This window comes from Larimichthys crocea, chromosome X (assembly GCF_000972845.2).
Source record: "Larimichthys crocea isolate SSNF chromosome X, L_crocea_2.0, whole genome shotgun sequence".
Lineage (NCBI taxonomy): Eukaryota > Metazoa > Chordata > Actinopteri > Sciaenidae > Larimichthys > Larimichthys crocea.
Window position 1 is genome coordinate 34,158,641 of NC_040020.1, and position 25,384 is coordinate 34,184,024.

At 38.8% G+C, this 25,384-nt stretch overlaps 4 protein-coding genes across 13 annotated transcripts in view; all 4 read right to left on the bottom strand.

The window, feature by feature from the left end:
* dnm2b (dynamin 2b) overlaps positions 1-10,252 on the bottom strand; it is a 39,104-nt gene extending 28,852 nt beyond the window's left edge. For 6 of the 8 annotated variants that reach the window (XR_003462923.1, XM_027282397.1, XM_027282396.1 and 3 more), the window contains exons 1-13: positions 9,798-10,251; positions 7,132-7,205; positions 6,675-6,824; positions 6,347-6,550; positions 5,538-5,636; positions 5,060-5,220; positions 4,729-4,871; positions 4,471-4,606; positions 4,112-4,179; positions 3,589-3,727; positions 1,609-1,695; positions 1,436-1,506; positions 476-530 (exon numbers count right to left, since the gene is read on the bottom strand). Coding sequence is in view for 7 of the 8 variants with exons in the window: in XM_027282397.1 (XP_027138198.1) it covers positions 476-530; positions 1,436-1,506; positions 1,609-1,695; positions 3,589-3,727; positions 4,112-4,179; positions 4,471-4,606; positions 4,729-4,871; positions 5,060-5,220; positions 5,538-5,636; positions 6,347-6,550; positions 6,675-6,824; positions 7,132-7,205; positions 9,798-9,958 (1,548 nt within the window). In the remaining variant the exon portion in view is untranslated. Of the gene's footprint in view, positions 1-475; positions 531-1,435; positions 1,507-1,608; positions 1,696-2,586; positions 2,726-3,588; positions 3,728-4,111; positions 4,180-4,470; positions 4,607-4,728; positions 4,872-5,059; positions 5,221-5,537; positions 5,637-6,346; positions 6,551-6,674; positions 6,825-7,131; positions 7,206-9,797 lie in introns of all 8 variants that reach the window. The other 2 variants (XM_019263880.2, XM_019263878.2) reach the window with 1 other exon arrangement.
* Positions 10,253-10,698: 446 nt separating this feature from the next.
* On the bottom strand, positions 10,699-18,112 carry LOC109139659 (uncharacterized). Of its 3 annotated transcripts, XM_027282355.1 has the most exons (9): positions 18,010-18,097; positions 15,351-15,382; positions 15,203-15,280; positions 14,869-14,985; positions 14,734-14,787; positions 13,215-13,268; positions 12,998-13,087; positions 12,614-12,672; positions 10,699-12,533 (listed from the first exon to the last, which is right to left on the bottom strand). In XM_027282355.1, exons 4-9 carry the CDS (start codon positions 14,906-14,908, stop codon positions 12,228-12,230), a joined length of 603 nt encoding a protein of 200 aa, XP_027138156.1. In that variant the 5' UTR covers positions 14,909-14,985; positions 15,203-15,280; positions 15,351-15,382; positions 18,010-18,097; the 3' UTR covers positions 10,699-12,227. The 3 variants fall into 3 exon arrangements, with proteins under 3 accessions (XP_027138156.1, XP_027138157.1, XP_019119407.1); XM_027282356.1 differs by lacking the exon at positions 14,869-14,985; XM_019263862.2 differs by lacking the exons at positions 14,869-14,985; positions 15,351-15,382 and having other exon boundaries at positions 18,010-18,112.
* On the bottom strand, positions 17,811-20,951 carry LOC104925390 (CMRF35-like molecule 1). The gene is made up of 5 exons (XM_010739001.3): positions 20,788-20,951; positions 20,018-20,329; positions 19,717-19,773; positions 19,526-19,633; positions 17,811-18,582 (listed from the first exon to the last, which is right to left on the bottom strand). The coding sequence occupies exons 1-5, from the start codon at positions 20,855-20,857 to the stop codon at positions 18,233-18,235; spliced, it is 897 nt and encodes a 298-aa protein (XP_010737303.3). The 5' UTR covers positions 20,858-20,951; the 3' UTR covers positions 17,811-18,232.
* A 160-nt stretch (positions 20,952-21,111) lies between these two features.
* Positions 21,112-23,670, bottom strand: LOC104925405 (uncharacterized). The gene is made up of 5 exons (XM_027283377.1): positions 23,494-23,670; positions 23,040-23,366; positions 22,669-22,722; positions 22,359-22,489; positions 21,112-21,777 (listed from the first exon to the last, which is right to left on the bottom strand). The coding sequence occupies exons 1-5, from the start codon at positions 23,546-23,548 to the stop codon at positions 21,478-21,480; spliced, it is 867 nt and encodes a 288-aa protein (XP_027139178.1). The 5' UTR covers positions 23,549-23,670; the 3' UTR covers positions 21,112-21,477.
* Positions 23,671-25,384: the final 1,714 nt, after the last annotated feature.

The window sequence follows — 25,384 nt, forward strand, 5'->3', positions numbered from 1 at the left end:
GGCCTGTTTGCTGCAAAGTTGAAATGAATGATATCCAGTTCTCATGATACATCCACGAGTGTAACTCTTTCACTTCCCTCTTCTTCATCACGGAGCACAAATCTTGTTTCTCGGTATGGTCTGAATGACCGTTGACTGAACCACCCACCCAAAGAGGAAGTGGAGATGCAGGGGGGGGTACGGTACTTACAAGAATCTCTCCCTGCGCCGTAAAAAAAAAAAAAAAATGGAGGAAGAGAGGACGAGAAAGAGGAAAGGGAAATAAAGAGGAAGGACAAGAAGGGCACAGACAAGAGTGTGTGTAAATGCAAAGCAACGCAGGGCAGCAATGACAAGGAGAGACGTGCTGAGACAACGACAGAAAGAACAAGAAATAAAAGAAACAGCAGGAGAAAGCAGCTGCTGTGATGCTGCAGTGATGTGGGGGCTTTACATGGGGGATGGGGGAGTGCAGTGTATCTGTTGAAGCAGTTACCTGATTGGGCATGACTCTCTTCTTGGTGGCATTAGCAGCAGTCCTTTGCTGGGCACTGCAGGAGGAAGATTCAATAACACAGACTGATGTAGGACACAGTTCATATTCAGGACAAAGCACACACTAATTAATCTGAGCTGAATGATGAAATGACATGATATTATTTATATGTTTATGATATTTTACCTAGGGCTACCACTAAAGATTGATTGTTTTTTTAGTTAGCTACTCTATACAATTCAAGAAAAATGGCTATCGCAATTTCTTAAAGCCCAAGGTGATGTCTGCAATTTATATTTTTATATTCAATTTATTGTCACATATGATGAAGAAAAGCAGCAAATGGAACTGGAGTGTCCACAAGAGCACTGACATGTTCAACTTCAGTACTAAACTACATTCTGCTGGTGACGTGTCAGAAATGTTTATGTGTGTTTTACGTTAGTCATTAGCCATTGTATGTCTGATTATGACTATGATCTGAACAATTTCAGATAGAAAGCATGATGGTTTTCACATTCAACTAATCATTCCTTACAACATGACTGACTGGATGTTAAAGAGAGACATACGATTAATTATTTTCATTATTGATTAATCTGTTCATTATTTTTCCAGTTGATTGTTTTGATATTTCAAAATATCATTTAAAGATGATTATGTCCCACATGACATATTCACATTGCTTGTTATAGACAGTCAGAAACACAACACTCTCAATTTAGTATCAAGTATGACAACATTAGAGAAGATGACATCAACAAATCTTTTCCTGGAAAAGTAAATAGCAATCAAAGTGCGGTCAAAGAGAAGTAACTATCTTTCTCCAGTGTGACTGACTCTACCTTTGATTAATCTTATTGATCCACTGTTCGTTTCAGCTCTAGAAAATTTGAAGATTTCCATCGCTGATCATCATGAAACTCAATAAGCATCTGAAGTTACGAAGTTATGTCTTACTTTGCAAATCCAATGAAGTCCTCATGGTTAGTGTTGATATAGGACAGCTCAATGTCAATCAACAGCAGCACCTGAGAGGAAAAACATGACACGTTACGTACAAAAAGAAGTAAAACTATACAACTGTACATGTAGTCTGCACCTGTCTCTCTCTCCATCACACACACACACACCTGGTCTTTGGTCTTGCTGTCTCTCTCTCTGACATAGGTGGTGACGATTCTCTCCGTCTCTTCTCTCAGTCGAGGGTACGATCCCAGCTGTAGACACACACACGGAAAACACACACATACACTGCTGCAGGCACCGTGATTAAAGAACACACACATGCAGGCCTGTATGTAGGCTTACACAACACTGTAAACACTGTGCATCCTCAGCTACACCCAACCACTGACAGTAAATATACAGTATAAACACAGATATGAGGCAAGACACTAAGGAAACATGCAATGAAGACTTCCATATCAGCTTGAGATTTCTTGTCAGCTGTTTTGATGTTTATTACAAATCTGCATTAGCATAACATCATCTCAAGCTGATAGTGGGTCTTAATAAATCAGGAATGAGGGGGAAAAAAGATCAGGTTAAAGTTAAAGAAGAATGGGTCTGGAAGAGTCTTGTGTGGGGGGTTCATTATTGTTGTCAGTGGTGCTGAAAAGGGAAAAATCCCTACAAATCTCACAGGGACAGGGTGAAAACAGCCCAATATTTCCAAGCAAAAGCAAATTTTATTAGTGTCAGTGGGGATCTGATTTGATAAGTAAGGCAGGGTGAAGGGTTGTTACATAAATCACTAAATCACAGTGCTGATGGGGTAAGTGGGCTGGTAGGGGTCCAGGATCAGAATGGGCTCATTTAGACTTGTTATTAAAGAAGAAACCACAGGGTAAGGTGGGTGGGACGTGTGCTGAGTGAAGCCTTTAAGCAGTTGTGAGAGGTAATGATTAACTCGAGACAGTGACTAGTTAGTTCAATAAGTTTTAGTGATTTGTGTGATTTTTTAAGAATAATTTCCTTTCTTTGCTATCACTCTTTGCTTGCATTTCTTTTTTTTTTTGTCTCCCTTTGCTCTCTCTCCTCTTTCAGTCCTCTCTCTGTATTCATCACTTTCTTTAATCTGTCTCTCTCTCTCCGCTGCTCCTGTTTACCTTTTCAGTGCACTTCCTGATCAGGGTGACAAGCTCGGTGACGACGAGGTCGACACATTTCAGACACGGATCTTTCAGCTTAATGATCTGCTTTTTCACTATGGCCTCAAACGCCATGTCTGGGGTGAACAGGCCTGTCCTGTGGTGAGGCATCATGGGAGTTGGAGGTTTAATGTCAGGTGAAGGAGGAGGCGGTGTAGCATGGGTCATGGTGAGGTAAAAGGGAACAGAACAAAATAAAAAAGCTCCAGTTTCAAAGTTTCAAAGAGGAAAAAAAAGGAAGATTGAGAAACATGACAAAGAAAAACAAACAAACAAGGTATTTGGTTAGTTCGACTTCATGTACACAACAAAAACAAGCTGCAGGTTCTCAGAAGAGCTAGTGGCACAGCTCTTTGGCTCTATATCTCAATAGTTGAATTGAATGGATTACATTGGGACGTTCATGGTTCCGAGATGATGATCTGACCCTTTAATTTCCTCAAGTACCGTCGTCAGGTGATTTCTTTTTTGTCCAAAACATTGGTTTAAACTAATGACGTTCCAATCTGCCTCATCTGTACTTTGTGTTTCGAACGAATGAGCAAATATTAACACACCATCACACACACATCAGAATGTTAGCATTTTGAGTGCAGCCCCACAGAGCTGCTGTCTATAGCCTGCAGCTTGTTTTGTAATGAACTTGTACAGGAACGTGTAAGAGCCCGTTTGTTTCTGATCACACAGCCTCTCAGAGACACCACTCCAGTGCACTACACCCGGGACATTCAAATATATCCACTGATGTGAACTTCAATGCTGGACTGTAAAAACTGAACCCCTTTGAATTCATCCACCTTTTTTCAATCCGATGATGATGAAATGATGTCGAAAAAGGAAAAAAAAGCACAAAGCTAAGAAACTAAAACTTGAACGGCCCCTGGCAGCTCTCAAGTTGGCTGGTCTCTGTGGTGTGTATGTACAGCTGTGGCAGCCGGGCAGGAGACCATGCAGTGATACCTTATTAGTGCACTGTCTGACTGTGTTGATGAGCTCCTGGATGACCAGGTCGATGCATTTCACACAGGGCTCTTTCAGCTTAATGATCTGCTTTTTCACTATGGCCTCAAATGCCAGGTCTGGGGTGAACAGGCCTGTCCTGAAGGACATACAGACAAGACAGACATGGAGACAAGGAGCAGGAGAGGGGGTGGGGGGGGGGATAGACACAGGAAGAGTGTGAGACAGGCACACAAGAGGAAGGAAGACGTGAACAGACAGGAGTAGTGAAAGAAAAACTTGAGGACGGACAAGAGGCTAACACGCAGAGCAGTTAGACTAAATAAAAACAAAGATGTCACGGATGAAAGAAAACAGAAACAGACAGAAGAGCCAGCGCTCTTGACACAGACATGAAAAAGAGGACAGGCATGGACATCTGAGGACAGAAGACTGTCTTTCTTTATAAAGTTGAAAGGACACAAACTGGAGACAGGAAAGCTGCAACATGTTTTGTGCTGCTTGCAGGTCGTCTCAAACTTGCCTGACACCGTGGATGTTCTTGATGGCGTAACTGATCTCTTTCCTCAGCTCCTTCTCGTCAAACTCCATCTAATACACAGTGCAAAAAAGCTAAATAAATGCTACTGTTTATTGTGAATCATATCCTGACAAACATGAGGCCTGACAAGTAACGGATTGATGAGAGCTTGTGCAACATAGCCACAGTTTGACATAGTATTTATACAGATTACAACATTAATAGTGTAAATTCAAACACGACGAGTACATCCTTACTTCACTCAGTGCTTAAGCTGTTTTTTTTTTACCCTTGAAGTAACAAAGCTTGCAGGAAAATAACATAGTGATTCCTCAAAACAAATATAAACAGACATCAGTCACCTTCACCAGCTCGAATGGAAAACGCTCATGAAAGATTCGGTTGATCTTCGCTCCACCAGACAAATTAGAGGTGTCCACCTGATCTCCAGACCCTTCGATGCACTTCTCAAAGTCCACGCCAAACTGCTGCACCATCCTGCAGATTGTACAAAGAATACCGGACATGTCTTAAATTCTTAAACTCATGAGTGTGTCTGTCTGTGTGTAAGAATGTGTGTGTGTGTGTGTGTGTGTGTGTGTGTGTGTGTGTGCACTGACTGGAGTAATGCCTTGGTCTTGCGTGTGGGATCATCTGGGCGGAAGTTTTTGTACTCCTCCACCTCCTTCTCCAGTGATAACAGCTGGCTCTGCAGCTTATTGCGTAACCCTGGCAACGTGTCACGGATGTGGTTGGTAAGTTGCTGGAGAGAAAAAAAAAAAAAGTTTTGGAAAGTGTTGGAAAGTTAATTAATGAAATTAAGTTCAGTGGAGTTAATCTCCTAATAAGAAATGTTGAGGCACACATGAAGAAAACATACCAGATAAAATATTTATAGCTCTGGAAATCAGTGTATGTGTGTACGCACGTATGATCAAGCGTGTGTCTCACCTGATTGAGCGTCTTCTGCAGATGTGGTGTGCCCATGCGTTCTGCAATGTGTCTGTATCCAGGGTGAGACAGGAAGAACTTCCTCTCAGCAGCCAAAGCAGCACGGATGTCTTTCTTTCCATCGATGTCCTTTTGACTGCGGTTCACCACCCCGATGTAGCCTGGAGAGGAATACAGAGAAGACACCTAAATTATTTTTTAAAGATCAAACAGTAAAATACTTTTAACCTCCAACCCAAATCCAAAGGTGTTTTACTTACTGTACACCAGAGAGAAGGCAAAAAGTAGAGCATCACTTCAGAAACTAGTGTAAAACTACAAACTGCATAAAATTGTAAACAAATGTGAAATTATTATATGTTATAACTTATTATACAGGACTACACTGTTGACATATCATAGACATTTCTTCTATTTCCAAATCTAATGTGCAGGACTATGGAACCAACACGACTGTCCTAATGCTGTGTGGTCTTACCTCTGCGGAGTGGCAGTAGTTTGTTTTCCAGAATGTCTCGTGCATCCGTCCCCTCGTCCATCAGGTCCAGCTTTGTGATCACACCAATGGTTCTCAGCCCTGAAGACAAATGTGTCATAATTATGTTCACACGTGGAACAGGTTTTTTTTAAAGATATTTTTTTGCATTTTTTTGCTTTTATTAAACAGGACAGCTGAAGCTAGACAAACCCAGGACACTGCATCAAAGATTGAACCTTTTGTACATGGGACTCACACTGAGCTACCACAGCAGCTCTATGGAACAGGTTTTTTAATATTTACACAGATAATGTCATTATATTATTTATCTATTCAAAGTTTAATAACCCCCAGTGGAACAGTGTGTTTGCAGTCTTTTCAAAAAACAAGCTTTAAAAATGTAAACAAGACTTCGGGTCTACAACATTGGTCGTGTCTCTGTGAGACAGCTAAACTGTCAACACACAGTATGTAGTTATTAAATAGTTAATAACTTCTTGATCCTAAATGAATAAAAAAAAAGGACCAAAGGTGTAGATAATTAAATTTAATTATATATTAGAACTAATCTTATTCAGTACATCTATGCTGCCAGGAAGTCTTTTAATAATGTATCTGTTAATTATTCTGACGAGCCGGCTCATGCACTGAGGCAAAGATTAATACAAAGAAGAAGAGTGATAATAGCTGCAAGATACAGCAAAGAGTAATTAGCCTCGTTCAAAATTAGAGCAAGACATGGTTACACTTGGAGAAGTATCCAGAGATGAGCCAGCAAAAGACACAGAGATCTCACAAGGTGCTCTTACCCTGAGGGTCCACGTCTTTAGCAATCTTCAGAGCATCAGAGTTGGCCAGGTCAGTGTTGGCTGGAGTGACAGCCAGGATCAAACAGCTGTCCTTGGTGATGAACTGCATCAGCATGTCCCTGATCTGGTGCTCGATGTCATGGGGCTGGTCTCCCACGGCCACTTTGGTCATCCCGGGCAGGTCGATCAGGGTCAGGTTCAGCACTGAGAGAGGAAAGAAGGAAGAAAGAAATAAGTCAGACAGAGGCTGAAAACATGAAGCTAGAATGCTGAGTTTGTATGTGTGTGTGTGTGTGTGTGTGTGTGTGTGTGTGTGTGTGTGTGTTACCATGAGGGGAATAGACACGGAGGTTGATGGGGATGGGGGAGATTCCCTTGTTGGACCCGGTGAGCCGGTCAGTCTCTGCTTCAATCTCCAGACGGACTTCATCAAAGTCCACAAACTTGCGTCCCTTACAGTGCAGGAACTCTGCATACTCTACAAGGAGACAATCAGAGAATTAAACCAAAGAGAGAAGGGACGGTGAATGAAGAGACTATTATATATGTTCCCATTAGGGCACGTCATCCATCAATTTGGTTTTATAATTGCTAGGCTGATGACTACACTCTACCCTACTCTGTTCGGCCCTTTTATTTGGTTTTCAGCCCAGAACGAGTCTGTTTTCAACATCCTCCACCACCTCAGCTTATATTAACCCTCAGTTTCTTTGGGCAGGCCTGCTACCTGTATTTTGTTTTTAGAATTTTAGAGCACGAACCCCAATTCATGTCAAACAACTTGCCTGCTTTATTGTTAACCAGCTGGAGGATGAGAGGACGACGGGTGACGATGCCAGATCCTCTGGGCAAAAAGTCCCTGAGAGAGTGACAGAGATAAAAATTTAATAAACACACATGCAAAAACACAACTCACAAGGACGACGAGGATGTCATATTAAATGCCAAAATGAGAAGAAAGTGAAATTGAAAGTGCTCTCTCTCTCTTTCTCATTAATTCCATATTAATTATTCAGCAGTGTAATTTGTTTCTCAGTAAACAAATATGCACATCAGCATTTTGTCTTTAAACATGCTGATGTCAAAACACTGAATATGTGTCAGCTTCTCCCAAAATAAGTACAAGCTCTTAAATGAATCCCTCGTGCCTACGCATGTAGACGTGTGCATAATTGATGCAAGACAAAGATTGACTTACAACCCAGTTCATTATAAATACTGCAAAGAGGAAAGTAACATGTCTCCCTGTTTCCCTGTCTCATTACACACGAGTTCATCAGAATGGAAACTCCTGTTCAATAGAATTGTGATCATGTCCAGGTCACTGACTGCATGTGTCTCCAGGCTATGAATATATGTCCGTCTGTGTCTGTGTCTGTCTGGTCAGTAGCAAGGACTGAGCTGACTTTCAGGGTAAGGTAAGCATACACCACTGGAACACATACATACACCCTGTGTCGGTTGTCCTGTTGCTGACAGAGCAGTCAGGATGTTGCACAACAGTGAATCCCATCCTCTGTCCTCATCTCTTCCTGTCACTTATGAAAACATGACGTGAAGACTATCATCGCCTACAAGGCAGTTAATTATTTAAACCACTGAAGCATTTATCCAGTCGACATCCCTCCCAAACATTTGCTGATCACAGATCCTCAATTGTTTTGGTGTTTTACATTATTGCAGATTGAATGCTGTCAGTCAGACGTTAGTTTAAACTCTGGTAACGTGATGGGTTATTTTTTCACTTCACTTTACAGTCTAACAAACAACCGGTCGATCAATTAATTGATGTAAATCTGTGAAATTTTGATTAATTGTTGTCATTTATTAAATATTTTCTGGTTTCAGCTTGTTGAATGAGAGAATTTGGTGGTTTTCTCTGTTCTGTGAGACAAAACTAGACATCTGAAGGTGATGGACATTTCTCACAGGGTTTTTGTTTTATATACTAAATAATTGACAGATTAGTTAAAAAAGACAAATAGTAAAAAAAGATCAATGACAAAAATAATCCTGAATTTTCTGGCTTTTCACTGGAATGAGTGACTTGTTGCCACCACTCGCAGCAGTTTGCATATATGCAGCGATTTCCCCCTCGAAACATTTTAGATTGTTACTCTTGAAATGGAAACTTTCACAAATAAAGGCATCAGAAAACACAAAAATGTGCGATTGGTTTGGGAACTACTGCTTTATATGATTGAGTGATTGTTCAGTAATTAAAATAAGTGTTAGCTACAGCCCTGCCAGACTACTACTCCAAACGGCTAACAAAGAATGAATAGAAGATCTCACAGGCCAGCGTTACATCTCTGTGTGTCAGTAGGCTAATTAACAAACATGAAAACAGCTAAGTAGCCTTCTGTGGGTATCTGGTACCCAGTGTGTCATATACACATGACAGTGCAGCTGGTGACATCACTGATGACCCCAGCACAAACACATCAATGCCCCTACTGTCTCCCACAGCCACTGCTTGGGACTCAGAGACAAAAGGCAACAGGAAAAAAAGGAGACATGGCTGCCTAATCAACATTCCCTATCTCGTGGACAACAAGTGAAATCATTCTGACGTATGGAAGAGTTTTCTGGGCACCTTCACTTATAAGATAAAAAAAAAAAAACACAAAGCTGCTACAGATATCTTCAGTAGATTCAGGCCTCTACGGCAGCAACACAGCCATGTCTTCTTCTCCTTTCTCCTTTCCTCATGAATAGATTTCTTCCTGATGCTTTTTTTCAAGCTGCAAAGCGAGCAGAATGATCCTGAACATGTGGCATCAATGTTAACAGTTGGTTTGCGGATATTTGTCATCAAGCAGGGCCCACAACTGCTCATTCAAATTCCTTCAAACTCATTCATCGACCTCACAAAGAATGAGAAGCTGGGAGCACAGACTCAAGACAGTTTCACTTGTACTATCTCAGATTATTCATTTATCTGACAATGACCTCATCCACCTCTCTATGAAGGTAAACATTGACCTGAACTGGCTAATATGAGGCCTATAAAGATGTATTTACAACTAAGCAATGTCAAGGAGAAACAGCCTCTGTAAATGTTTGACAGAAAGGGCCTGATAGTGTTCATGATCCTGCTAAGTGAGTTTTTTTTTTTTTAAGGATGTGGAAATTTAGACTTTTATAGCAGCAAAAGTCACTTTTTGTCTCTAACATAACAGCTGTTTGCTTGCGTAAAATGCGCACTGGTGGATGGTGAATAGCTCAGCTCCAAAATGGAAAGAATCCGTTGGAGAGAAAAAAAAAAACGTTACAAACTGGGAGGCACCGACAAGAGAGCGCGTAACCAAGTGCTTAGTTGGCGACTTTTACGCAAAAGCTCTGCGTAATTTGTATTTAACAGAACAGAAACAGTCACAAACTTAAGTCAACAAATGAAATACAAAAACAGTGTCAGAAGAATCTAAAGACTACATATAATCGGTACAACCTCCCGACGAAATTCTCCAACACCGAGCTCTTCCCTGCGCTCTGGCCGCCGACGACCGCTATCTGAGGCAGGTCCAAGTTGCAGGTCTGTCCGATGGAGCTGAATGCGTCCTGGAGCTTGTTGATGAGCGGAATGAGGTCTTCCATTCCCCGGTTTCCCATCGCGGCACCTCGGTTAGCCCAGTGGGCTCTTTCCTGCTCTCCTGCCCGGTCAAATAAGAAACCAACGGGTCGCTCTTCCAGCAAAAACCAAAAGTTCCCAGATGGCACCGCAGTCTGTCCGCAGAGTGTCTGTGAGTTTATTTCATTAAAACACAAAGTAGTTTAGAGTCAAGAGTCCCGACTGCGGTTTAGAATACTGGCGGTGTTATTATCTGGATGATTGCATGATAAAAAAGTAGCCACATTACACCGAAAACTTCTGTCATCATCCGGTCAGGAGACACCCAGCCTCCGCCGGAGATCGTGACTCCGCCTCAAGCGGCGCTTTCCGTCCGTCATTGGTCAAAAGGGAAGTCTGTCAGCGTACACATGACATGTCATCGTTTCTACAATACCGTCTGTGGTTTTGCACTTTGAAATAGGAGGACTGAGAAGACTGGAAAACAAATGTAGTTCATCTTCATCAGGTTTATACCTGCAAATAAATAAATTCACCCACAGTGGTTAGGGCATCTTATTTTATATAAATATTATATTACACCACTAGAAGTATCACACCTCCCTGTTTCTCACATGACATTTCATAAAATAATAAAACAGGACTTGAATCAGATAAAGTTTACTCTTTGCTCTCTTGTAAACAAATATTTTATCTTTGCTTTTAGTGACATTCATCTGAATAAATAATCAAACAGTTACAAATAATAGATTTTCACTGCACAAGAAAATAACATGTACTGTTGTTGCTACAACTGTCTGCAACTGTACACCATCTTCCAACCTCACTAATAACCTGTAACACAAACTGTTTCTAGCCATGGTGCCTCATGATGGAGCCACAAACATAACATGATCTTTAAATCAACCACCATGAACTTGCAGGCAGACACTGACACCCCGCCTGTGTGTCTATATCTGGACTTATCATGTAGCAGCTACCAGAGTTTAACAGATAAAAATGATGCCTGACATTCACAAACAAATCTATCAGCTTCACAAGCTGTGTCTCGTTTACCTCACAGAATTTCAGTGATATAATGACCCATGAAAAATAACTACTGTCTGAAAACATTAGTCAGGTGTCTGCATCAACACTGGAACAAGTTTTGAGTGCTGTAATCATTCCTCCTGTTCACTCTAGCGGTCAAAAGATGCTTTTCAAATGTTCTCTCATTGTAAGTGAGAGGGGGTGCAGCATCCACAGTCCATGTTTGGTGCAATAACGTATTAAGAGGTTTATCTGAAACTTAATATAAGACACATAAAATGATTTTCTTCCAAAGTTTCAGTCCCTTTAGTATAAAATTCCTTATATTGGCTTCAGTCAAGGTGAAGAGACATACTCTGTTTCTCTCTGTAGGGGGAGGAGAGAGAGAGAGAGAGACTGATCACCAGTTCAACCAGAAGAGGGTGCTGCAAAGCAACATAAAGTCATGAAGAAAAAGTGTCGTCTCTCACACATAAGGTGTACTGTGTTTATTATAAATATCCTGCATACAGGCTGTTCATCACTCATGACCTTTAATAGAACATGTCATGATGAACAGAAAGCGGTAAAATAAGAGTAGCAACCACAAAAGGTTTTATAATATCAGAAGTTAATAAAAAATTATAATTTTGTGCCTGTGAAATGTAAGATAGACTCAGTGTGTTCTCATTTACTAGAATGCAGCAGTTAGTATGAAATCAGATTATTACTTGGTTCAGGACTAAGAGTGTGACTGAAGCTCACTGCGTTATACAATAAGTAAAACCTATTGCCAATAGTAGATAGCTCCAGAATATGAAAATAGGATTATATGATGGCTATTTTACTGTTAACCCTAACATGTACATGTCTTCTATTATTCCTGTTAAGCATCAGAGCACTCTGCTTTAATATTATCTTTCATAAATCTGATTTTTTAAATCTAATGTGCTCTCTCCCCTTTCTGTCATGTGCATCCCCCATTGCAATGGTTTTGTATCCCTCTAGAGGGATCCAACTGCCAGTAATAATTTCTGCAGTGATTGCCTTTCACATATTACTGAGAATAATTTACTTTCACACACATATATATCACATTAATATCTACCCAGCCATAATAGATTCTAATTTGCTAATTGGTAAACTCTGCATAGTGCCAAATTATCCATCCAGAGTCCATCACCAAAAATGTTGATAAATTAGTCTACTTTTCTATATTTTAAGTGAAACAGTATATACATAGGAATATGCAAATCCACTAAAACTGCACAGTTAACGTCAGCAGGTCAAACTCCGCCTATCTCATGGTTTCTCAGGCACTATGACTGTAGAATAGAGATGCTGCTCTGGTGCTGGACGATGGGTGGCACCCTGAGTCCTACTGACAGAGGAGTAGTCACAGGCCGAAGAACCATTTTTATTCATGTCAGGAAGTGCGATCCCATCTGTCCAGACACTGACAGAGTCCTTCTGGAAATTGACAGTGGCATAGTGGAGTTGATTTGAGGGAGGTTTGACGTTGGCACAAATATATGGCACCACATCTCCTAAGCCCGCCTGCTGGTTCTGCATCTGTATCTCTTCATCGGCGTGATCTGCATGATTTCCCTGCAGAGGGAGAAGGAAAGCAGTGTGATAGATGCAGCTGTTGTTCTTATATGCAAACTTATAAATGCACACAAACACACCTCTCTGTTCTGTCCTGCATTTGTACTCTGCTCTGATGACACCCCTGCAGCACAGCACTCTGAAAAAAGAAACATTTGAATAGACTGAAACAAAATATTTTTTTAATCTGGCTGCATTCAAAGTTGTGCAACAAAAGCTATTCATTTTTATTTGCCTCCTTAATTAATTTAGCATTAAAATATGTTTCATGAGTACATTTATTAATGACTTTTATTTATTAACATTATTCATTTCAGAAATTTACTTTGAGTGTAGACTTTGGTCAATCAAAGGAGAAGACTACAGGTGGAATGCTTCTAAAATCACAAATATTTAACAAAAAATATATGCACGTGTGTGTATTTATGTGATTTCACATGTTTTGTCAAATTTCGATCCCTCACCTTTTATCCTGGGAAATTTGTATCTGACCAGCACAAGTACACCCACGAGTATCAGCAGCAATATCAGGAAGACCATTCCGACAATGAGATCTGGATCCAAGAGAAAACTGTCAGCAGAGGTTCATTGTGCTCAGCATAGAGACGAGGTACTGTCAGTGTGTGCGTGTGGAGTATAAGAGAGAGAGTGTTTGTGTATTTAGGAAGCTATGAAAAGCACCTGTTCTAGGGTGATCTGGAATATCCTGATCACCTGGTTCTGGTTCTTTTTCACCTGTGTGATGAAGAAACCAGAATGTTAGTGGTGGAGCAAAAGGCATAAGTGAAACTATTGCGTCCAAAAAACATAAATGGTTTCAATGCAGGAAGCTTCTCTGACTCTTTTTTCACCTTCTCTTTCATCACTGTCATTATAATACTATCTCTTGTCATTTGAATTCAGATAGTCGATAAAAAAACATATTCTAGCAACAAAATCTTGATTCCCGGCCTACAGATTATGTATTCACAGAGATTGTTTAAACCCTCACTTCAGTGAAGCCAATAAGGCAGAATTTACTGAAAATATCAAAAGTAAAAATACTTCCTATGTATGTATGGCTCCTGTTATTGTAATTTTCAATACAATTATTTATGTATGATTTTATTTTTATTGTAAAGTTCCAATTATTATTAAGAGCCATTCAAGTTAGTTATAGTCTGTAATAACTTTTCTATATAGTAGTTTTAAAATGAGTGGCTGAATCCTTTATCTCCCACCCTGTATTGGCTGCACTGTCAACAGATACACCAGCTCCCATTCGGCTCAAGGAGTGTTGGCTGCAGTATTAAACCGCACTTGCAGTTACCATGGTAACCACGGGTGTCACAATATCAACCTGGACTGAAATCTGAAAGGATCGCAGCTTTAATGTTGCAGCTTGTAGTTTTCACGTATAACCCTACATAAAAAAAATCTTCTCTTGTCATGTAATTGTCACACACCAGTCTCCTTTGGTAGGTAATAGTGACACTATTGTTCCAGTGTACTCATCCCGTCCTGGCCAGCACATGTCAACCTTGCCAAGAGGCTGACTAGAGCGGTGGATACATGGGACCTCGACAACAACTCTTGTATTTCACTTATATTTTGCATTTTTAAATTAACCAGTTAGTTAACAGTTAACGGGTGTCAGTCTATCTAAAGCAAAATTAACCCAACTTGATAGCAGAATTTAACCCTCACCAATGTGCATGCACGTCATCATCATCAAAATCATATTTTGTTTTCATTCATTGAGAATTTACCACTTAAAGCTTTAGCTACTCTGCTTCATCAAGACTGTATGGATGTCACACTTAAACTAAGATGCTGAGGCGCTTTTCAGATCCTTTAATGATGCATTAATGTGGATTATGAAACTGTTGCAGTTTGTTGCAATGAAGCTATTTTTAACTGCTGTACAGTATGGGTAGTTCATTTAATTTATATGCATCATGTATATAAGGTGATTACATGATATTTATATGTAAATTCATAAAGTGTAGAGAAACTAGTTGTCACCTAAATGTTGTGCAGTAAAAACTACATTTAAAGTACAAGTATTTCAAAATTTTACTCAAGTACACTGCTTACTTGAGCAAATTTATATACCATGACAGGTCATTGGCAGGTATATGACTTTCAAACTATTATTTTACTTTGACATCCAGCTAGCACGCCTCTGTATAAAAATATAATGTATCTTCATTGTACTTACCTCTAGTGGTGCCCGACCCTTCTTGACTTGTCACAGACAATAAACTCACACTAGCTGTGAAAACATTTTAAAAAACATTTCAGTCAACAGGTTTTTGACAAAATATGTTTCATACAAAGCAAAGAATATAAATACCTGTCATTAAGTAGATGAGGATGTTTCGCGATATTGCCATTGTCTTTATAGTTTAAATCCTTCTTCATCAAATATCAAGCAAAATGTTTCTCTTGTGACATCAGTGACCTTCTGTCTCTGTACAGACAAGACTGTCAACTTCTCCTCTCTGTCATATAACTTGAAACATGTGCATGCTAAAATGAGGATGTAAGTTTTTTTTTATATAGACCGACAAGAAAGATAATAGATAATTGAAGAGTGAGTTGACTCATGTCCAGAGTGAATAATCACCAGCTGCATCTCATCATCTCTACATCTGTTTATACATAAAACCAAATATAGTTGTACTCACTGAACAATGGCCACATGGTCCCTCTTATCTTTGGATCGAAATAATGACCTGATATTTACATCCAGGCTGCAGGTACTCCTATGAGATGAGATGAGATATTAATGGAATTAATGGAATATTCAAAACGTGTATGATTAAAAACCTGTACCTGAATATACGGTCCTCGCATTGTTTGTGTACCTGGAACAAACAAAGCAAAACACATTCACACTTTTGAAATAATATATATATAGTTTGCTCATATACACAAACAGATTTTCTTTTAGAAAATCACAGAAAAAATTATTAATCTCACTTGTTATGTTATGATGGTGTTTTTTTGTTATTGTGTTGCTTTCTGTTTATTTTCTATTTTTGATGGTTGGTCTTGGTGACTCTTTGTTAGCCTATAATAATAGACTACTGTTACCTATTGTGTCACGTGAAGAGTCATTTCACTAGTTTCTATTTGTATTTCTATTTTATATTCCAGTTTCTTGTCTTTATTGATATTGTTTGATTTTAAATTGTTATTCTTCTTATTGTTGCTGTTTTTGTGTGGACCCCAGGAAGTCTAAAGACCACTTTTGAGTAAGCTAATGGGGATCCAAATAAAGAATAAAGAGTTTCTCAACAACAAGAACATGGAATGTTTCCAAAATAAAGGAGCAATATGTAAAATTTATATTTATATTTTTGAGAAAGAGCACAAATGTTGACGCTCCTGTTCCCCCTGACACAGTGTTGAGCAAAAACTAAAGTCAAAGAATGAATTAGATTGTTGTGACAATTTCTACATGTGATGTAAAGTTTGGTAAAGGTTATCCTGCGTATCGGAGAAATAGTTGTGGTACAGCAACATGTAACACAGAAAACTTTAAAGTAAAATTTAAAATTCTCCACACTTTTATAGTTAATTCTTAATTCCATGCAGAAATATAAGCGACAGTGGTAACCCACCATCAAACTACACAGACTAATTAACACACATAAATGAGTGTATGAGTGTTTCTGAGTATCTGATTGTGTAGTGTACACCGCAGAGGATCCAACAGCTGATCTGATCTGTCCGCTGGGCTGCAGGCTGTGGGCTGCCTCTGCATTGAAGAAGACTGTGGAGTCGAGCAGATGGATATCCTCACTGGTGTGTCCAGCGTCGATAGATGGGCTGCTGATGCAGCACAAATGCTTCCCTGCACCTCTCACAAAGCTTTCAGATGTGCTCCTAACCACTGCACTGATGAACACAATGGTTGTTGTCACAGGGCTGCGGCAGGTTCAAATGTCAGTGGAAGTGTAAGATGTGTGGGTGTGTTTTCAGGCAATTCATTTCTGCAATTTCAGCTATGCTTTTAAAAATTATTTTAGTCGTCAGTGTTCACACTGTATTTTTTCACACTCTAGATGTTATGTTAGCGGGCCTGGCCTGCACTCTAACCACTCACCTATAAATCACCCTGGTACACCTGAAAGCATTAACAGTTAAAACTGCTGATTGCAATCAACTCGCCTCACCCGTACAAAGAAACTAAGGTACCTGCGAAACACATAGAAAACACTAAAAGCTGTAACTAGACCCAGTGTTCTGTTTGTCCATTCTGGGCTACTGTAGAAACATGGTGGCTCAACGTGGTGGACTCCATGGAAGAGGACCCAGGACACATGTAGATATAAAAGTCTTATTCTAAGGTAACAAATGCAATGATTCTTATTTTGGGTGATTTTTTAAAAATCTCTATTTGTAGTTCTATTTCTTATTTCTGTAAAATAACTTTTTTTAACTTTTTTGCACAGGTTTAACTTAAATGCAGATTTATGTTAAACGTTATCTTTAACATATGTTTACTCCAGTATAGGCTAATTCTGTATATATTTTATTATATAGTATTGTATGTTTACTGTAATTATTTTAGGTTTACTTTGTATGCTGCTACGGGATGCTTGATTTTCCCTTGGGATTAATATAATATCTATCTATCTTATAAGTAGTACAAATCAAGTTCTTATTAATTTAATGATATTAAATGTTCTTTTTTCTTTAAAGATATTTTTTGGCTTTTTAAAGCTTATTTGTGTAGATACAGCTGAAGAGTGACAGGAATGTGGGGGGGGGGGGCGATAGGGACTGACATGCAGCAAAAGGTCGCAGGTGAGATTTGAACCCTTGGCTGCTGCAGCAAGGACTGAGCCTTTGTACATGGAGTGGATGCTCTACCAACTGAGCTGAACAACACTCCGAAATGTTCTTTTTTATTGTCTTTTTTGATGTAATGCATGCCTTTGCCTTGCCACTTCAATTGCCCAAAGGTGAAGTACACTCAAACTGACCACTAGATGGCGCCATTACCAAGACTTTTTAAAATTAGATATTTTCTTTGATTATTTGTCCCTTTTAAGGTTTATGATTGTCACATGCAGGATGTTTTTGTTTGGTATCATGACAAAGATAATGATGTGTTTTTTAATTGGAATTTACCTTTTATCAAAATCACCGTTATAAATATTTTGAAGTATTTATGATTTTTTTGATACCTAGAGTCATATCTCTCAGAAGATCTTCTGAGCTAATGAGTTTTTTTTTTTTTTTTTTTTTACATAAAACTGCTTTCAAAGAAAAATAAACACATTCTTTTTTTATATATATACATTTATTGATTTAATGAAGTGTCTTAAATCAGTTTAAACTTGCTGCTGTAATGTGGACAGTCAATTGCACTGAAATTTTCTCTCATCTTCTGATTTCCAAGTCTCAGGCCGCTTCAGTGAGTCTAAAACAAATGTAAGCCTTTCATTATTTTCAAGAGAAAATATAACTACTATAGCCTCACCCAATAAGCCAGAAAGTCTTCAGGGTATACTCCTCCTTCCTCTTCTCAAATCACTTTTTCAGTTCTCATGTGTTCTTCTCCTTTAACATAGTCAACCATAAACAGAAACACCCAGAAAATATAAGCAAATAAACACAGAGCAGAAATTAAATATAAATACATTCAGAGTTCACATCATCCTGTGAATTTAGTCTTGCAGTAGAGGAAGATCCTGAAGATGAGTTCAGAAATTGCTACAGGCGGTGGATTCATCTGTTGATATATCATTTAAGGTAGAGTATGTAACTGCTGTTGGACAAGGTTTGACAGTGTTGCAGTCTGGGTGTTTGTTGAAGCTAACAGTGGAGTAGAGGAGGTTGTGTGGTTTGACCTGAGACTCTGATGAAACTGTGATGTTAGAGTAAATATTGCCTGTGTCATCTCTGCTGGTATCTTGGTGCTGAACAGACATCATGCTGAAGTTGCTATGAGCCCTTCCATATGTTTCTCCATCTTTAGAAGAGGATGCAGGGACGCTGTGTGCATTTTGTTTCTGACAGAATGGTGTTGCATAGACTGTGTCCTGGACCTTTTCTGTATGGAGAGGGATGATACATTGACAAAGTTTTAAATCCCTGTGGAATGAAAACTACATTTGACATTAACATTTTGAAAACAGCAGCGAAAATCTGGATGAAACCTCATGAAGAACAACAGAGAATATCCAACTTGTTGCCATCTCGTCGTGTAAACATTAACTTTTAAAGTGCTGATGAGTTAAATGCAGGTTTTTCTGCAGTGGTTGTTGTAGGTGGTTTGTAAGAGTTTGTTACCACGTTTAAAGAGGTTACTACTTAGTAACTTAGTAACTATTTGGGGGTTTTTTCCTGGTCAATTAAAGCTACAAATTATATGGGTTCGGCTGGTGCTAAAGTGTTTCTAGGTGGTTGCATTGATGCATTAAGAGAGAGAAGTGAGAGAAGTTTGCCTTCAGGGCTTTCTGCCAGAAAGTCTTTCACAAACATGTGACTTTCAGCCAGGGGGCTGCTGTCTCTGTCCTATATGTGAAACCAAAAGTCCAAATGTTGACTTATTATTTAACACAAACCATGATCTTTTCTTAAACATAACAAAATTACATGTTGTTTTGTAACCAAAACTAACCAAACTGTGACTGAAAACTGAAAATAATAATTTAAAAACCCTAAAAATAGTCTATAAATGAGTCAGTATTGATTTTTGGTGTCATACAGGGCATGAATCAAGGTCTAATATCTTGTGATTAATTCATCATAACCTCCTCCCTATGCAGACATTGTCACTCTTTATACTAGACAAACTCCTCCTGACACCACCACTCAGCCTTGACGATAATTTGTCCCAGTGGTCACTTGTGGATCTGTCAATAACCCTACAGCCCAAAAAGTATTTCAGGAGCAAAGCAAACCCTTGAAAGCTACAAACGTTCTGCATTATCTTGTTAAGATGAATTAAGGTGTATTCAAACTTGTATTATATTAGTCTGTTTGTTTCATACCAGAAGATGCTCTGATCGTTCTTCTTCGATGTCTTAAGAATATTAGAATGACCACTGCCAGAGTCAGCACCACCCCCCCGAGACCTGCTCCAATACACACCAGCTTCGCTAAAAAAGAGAGACAACATCATGTCTCAGTGATGATGTATCACTCAGGACACACAGATACACACAGCCAAACAGTTGCTTACTAGAGGATGAAGCTAAACCTGATAGTTGTAAGCCAGAGCTGTTGTCAGGATCCTCTCCTGAAAGTAAAAACAAACATATGTTAATTTAGTTCCTTGTCTCTCAGTCAGATTGTATCTGCAGTGTAAGCATGTATTTTGCAACATGACTGTCTGAGTGAAAAAGAGAAGAGAAGACTGACACACCACATGTTGTGAAATATTAGTCATGTTTATGTAATGTTGAACAAAGGTCTCTATCTTGTAAGTGATGCAGAATAACAACATCATTGGAATAATTACAGGCAGTGCTAAATCGACTCACCCTGTATGACTGTGAGGACAACTTTATTGTATGTGTCAAAACCAACTCGTTCTATTCCACACCAGTAAGTTCCTGCGTCGTCCTCTGTCAGGAAAGAGATGGTCACAGAGAATGTGTTTCCTTCATCGCTAATAGTGTACTTTCCTTTGGTGTCCTTCTTCTTGTTTCTGCTGCTTATCAGGATGTCTTCATCTCTACACGCTCCCTTGCAGAAATATTTGACGTTGGAAAACGCGTTGGTGTGAGAGCATTTTATAGTGATCTCCTTACCCACTACTTCTGTGACTGACATAGCTTCAGTCTCCCATAGCCCTGCATAAAAAACACAACAGAGAGAACAACAAAATTATTATTTTTTATTTATTATTTATATTTATTGTTCATATCAGCCCGATAGACTCATTCTGTTCTTCACTTTTAAGGCTTGTGATGACCCTTTTGCTGTTGAACCCCTGACATATAGGTTGCATATGTCCACTGACAATACGCAGTTTGGTCGGTTTTGATTATTTCATTTCAGTATTTTAAATAAGGTATAACTGTAATGTATGTACATTTTGTATTTATTAACCTTTTGCAAACCCCTTGAGGCCTACTCCTAAGGTGCATCATTTTGTTACAGCTCTCAAACACACATACAAATCCTACAAAATGTCCTCCCAGCTGACTGAACTGCTGTGCCTCTAACAAAATCAGGAAGGGTGGATATGAAAACCACCTGAGAAAACTAATAAGGAAGAGAGACAGATGGACAAAGTAATCAAACTTACCTCCCAGAAGAAAAACCAAAATAAGGGAAATCACCTCCATGATACTCATATGGTAAATGTTTTTGTCCATTTCTTTTGCCTTTTCTGGTCTCAGCCTTATGTCATGTCTGTAATTGCTTCCAAATGTATGTCAGCACCGCACTGGTCATAGGTTCCTCTTTGTTGTTGCACTTCCTATGTCTATGTCAGTTTCCTCTCTCTACACATCTTCACAAAACCACTTAAAAATAAAACTATTCACCACATGAGAAGAATCAAAACAGCCCAGTGAATGCTAAAGATTAGTTAGGCCTGTAAATAATTAACACAAGGACACGCTCAGATCTTAATGTTTCGTTTATTTTGGCTAAATATATGATACAATATATGATATGATATGAGACACTGGTCAAATTATCCAGTCTGCTCTTTTCATTCAGTGTTTCTGCAGTCAAAAGCAGTGCAGAAATAAATGAAACATAGTACAAATAGATGATAATAACACTATAACAACTTGACTCACTAAAGATACAGAATCATTCATTTTTTAATTGGCCAACGCCCCTTCAACTCTCTAAAGAATCATTTTGGTTAGCCTGGATCTTATGCTACAGACTTTCTGTTGGACTTCATAATAACTCAAATGTCAATGTCAAAGCTTCAAACTTCAGACCCAAGTTTTAATTAACCTAGAGTAATCCTTTAACAGTGTCAGTTAATCTGCTGTGGTCTATCTTTAGGCCCGCTTTTTTCATGTAGGCTGTGATAGACATGGTCCTCTAACTGGCCGAGATCCAGATGCTGGTACGGGCACCCTGGTGCTAATACATCAACATATTCACCGACACCAAGAGTGACAGTGGACTCCCGATGCTTTGGTGTGAAGTGGGAGCAGAGGTCAGGTGGTGAAGACGGAAAAGCTGAAAGTTCAGTGCAGTTTGGATCCGAACAGTTGCAGATTTCAGGTTCGGTTCTTACACCTGGCATCATTGTCTCGTAGTCCGATGACGTCTATGGGATACAGAACAGAAACCTGTGGTGAACTGCTAATTGTCTAAGAGATCATAAAATATCCAAATGTGTCTGTGTATGATGGACAGTGTGGTATTTCAAGGAGGCAAATGACAGCCATGCTAGCAACTCTGCGATGCTGTACAGGTATAATATTTACCTTCTTCATTTATAAGTTTAGTGCGAAGGCATGCTAGAGCTGGATTTATACTTTTGCTTTAGCAGGCTTCAATAACACGGCCTAGTTGACTTGCACCTTCTAAAAAATGTAATTACCTCCTGTTAACCCCTTTCATTGGCTATAAATCCAGCTTAACATTTGCTAATTAGCACTAAACACAAAGTGCAGCTGAGGCTGATGGGAATCAGTGTTGACATTTTGACCCGGTGATGGTATTAAATGAAATTCATAGGATCACCAAACTTATTACAAGTCATCCTAAGAGCGACATTAATGTCTAAACCAAATGACATGCCAATCCATCCACTAGCTGAGATATTTCTGTCTGGACAAAAGTGGTGCCTTGCCATCCCTAGAGCAATGCTGCTAGTGTGGCTAAAAGTTCCTGTCATGGACAAACCTCTCTATTCAGTCGATGCTCGCCAGATCTTCGGTGTTTAACAGCCAGCAGGAGACAAAGTGTAAACAGACACACAATAAATATCGCTGAGACACACATCACTGCAGTAAGGTACAGCGGCATGTGGAGCTCTGCAGGAGAGAACAACAACTGAAGTTTACCAGGCAGAAGATTCAATCACATGCTTATAATTATGAATATAGATGGACACACACATAGATAGATAGATAGATAGATAGATAGATAGATAGATAGATAGATAGATAGATAGATAGATAGATAGATAGAGATATATATACACATCACTCACTGTCCATTTTGCGTTCCTTTCCAAAGGTGGGTGATGGGTGGGTGGGTGAAGTTTCTACAAAGCACAAAATATAAGTATTTACTTGATGTGTGGTTACACAGATTTTACTGACTGTAATTTGTAAGGTTTTCTAAAGGCTTTTATTGAAAGGTAGGACCACTTGATTCATTTAAAAAACTCACAAATGTGCAGTCATAATAACCATGCATAGTTTCTTGAAACAGAAAGAGGAACTTATAGGAAATGTAACACTACTTGGTTCTCTTTTAGATGATGAGCCACCAGACATTTTTAGATTACAGGTGGACAGTGTCTGTTTTTTGACCCCACATGAGCAGTTATCGTAGTGATCCTGACATGATGTACTGTACCTGGTGAAACATTCAGATGTATGACACTGTTCTCATCGGGGTTTGAGTGGATGTCTACCCCACACCAGTACGTCCTGCTGTCCTTTAAGATGAGTTTGTCCACCGTGACAATGAAAAAGGCTCTGCTGGTGTTGTCGTACAGAGAAAAACGGCCATTTTCCACCCACTTGTTATGTTCTTCTGTCCGAATCAGGTTAACGCACCCATTATCTCCAACATAGCAGAAGTACTTAGAATTGTTCTGCTGGCCATCTTTATATTCACATCTGAAGTCAAACCTCTGGCCTTCCACACCGACAACAGCTTTGGGTTTGACACTGATCAGAGCTGTCAGTCACAAAGAGCCGTGTTAGTTTCCAAACACTGTAAGAATCCTGTGTTTTAATAAACAGTTTAACTAAACTAAGTCTATTACATTAGGTTTAAAAGTCTAAATGCGTAGCATGCAGCCTACCTTGGATGTGCAGTATAGAAATGATGACAGTTGTTGAGATCCATGTTGTTCCCATCACTTACAGTTTACCTTCAGTCTGCACACTCACGCTCAATCAGGCAGCAACCTGGACTAAAGATCGTCTCTCGTGTTCAAGCAGGTGTTTTCAGTCCGTGTGTTCAAACCTGTTCCTCTTTCATGTAAAACCCAGGCCACACATAACATTTAACATATGAAAGTGAAATCATGGTGACAACAAGAGACCCTTGTGTCTGCATGACTGTAAGACTTTTTTATATCTGGAATATAGATGGAACAGGTCGTAGTTTTTTCTTTAGTTAAGAAAATAATATAGGTTTACTTTAGTCATCACAGACTGTACACAGCATTGCTTCTTTATAAGTAGGTATGAGGAGGATCAACTCCAGCCGAAGGGATTTTTCACAGTGTGCTACCCCAAATATCATTATTACTGATCTATAAAGCATTAATTAATGATTTATTAACAATTAAAGTTTCACCAATCAGTATCTTTACATTAACAATGGATCAAATGACTAGGCTATGTATTATGTGAATTTCCCTTGTAGTGACCAGCTCTTTGAAGCGTTTTAGCATCTTTAAGCTGATTGTTTCGGTTTTTACTGTACCGTTTATCAATTTCTCTCACTGTTCTCATCAGAGAATAAACTGTACTTTAATTTTCCAAAACTAAACAGGATGTGCAGATTACACTACAGCTTTTTCTGCTGCCCTCAAGTGGCCAAAACAATATAGTATAATATAAGGTGAAATGGAGGCACCTGTTATCCTTTATCACCGTAATATACCTTAATAATGTCTGATATCTGTAAAAACAGTTCATGAAGTTCATGAAAAATGATATTTAATTAGAACTTTTAAAACTGAAGATAAGTTCCCAGCTGATGCCTTAAAGCATATTAGGATTAAATTTGTTCGGAAAGATCAAAAGCGATAAAATACTGAGTTTAGGTAATGTCTTTGTTTATTCCTTACTCTCTTTTTTATTATCATTATCATTGTTAAACCTTGTCTCTTGGTTTGTATCGATTCATAAAGTTCATTTCTCTCTAATATTATATCAGATCAAAAATTCAAGAAAAAAATGGTTCTTTTGTTATTCAAGCAAGTACAACGTAAACTTCCTTTTTTTTTAAACATTTTTATTATGAATTGGACATTCCCCCACAGTACATGAAAGATAATACATTTCACAGTTTTACAGTAATGTTCAGGAAATGGTGGGTTACCTCAGTGTTCAGTGCTGTCTGCAAGTGCAATATGCTAAAAGACATCAAAGTCAGAACCTCTGACATACTACACATGGAGGCATCAGCCCATAAAAATGTGTATTTTACAGTACAGACATTACTGTCACTGACTAATTGAAGGTTAAATCTCTCTCTTCGTACTCCTACATGCTATTCACACTTTCAAATATGTGTGATGCAAATGCATCCCTGCATACTCAAGCACAAACAGTCATATACAGTGTAAATAAATATACAGTGTTTGTGATACTTGCTAGACCTAAGCACGATGGGCAAAACACCAGATTCATTTAGATTAATTAGTCCTGCTAAAGGGCAACTATCCTATCTTAGCAGAGTACCATTAACAGCTGTCTCTGCAGCCTCTGACTCTTGTGAAATTGACGCGATTGAACTAACTTTAAATCATATGTTTAAATCCACTCATTGAAAAAGCTTGTTGCTTCAGTTGAAAAAAAGAAAGCTAAAAAACAATGACTTCTTTAATGTTTTTTAATGTTTATGTAAGTCTGTGATCATAATTAATAATCAGCATAAAGTTCAACTGTAAGAGTTTTTAAATAGTTTTTTTTCCTCAACTTTAATATTTCTATTGTTACTGCTGTTGTAAGCTGTGCAGT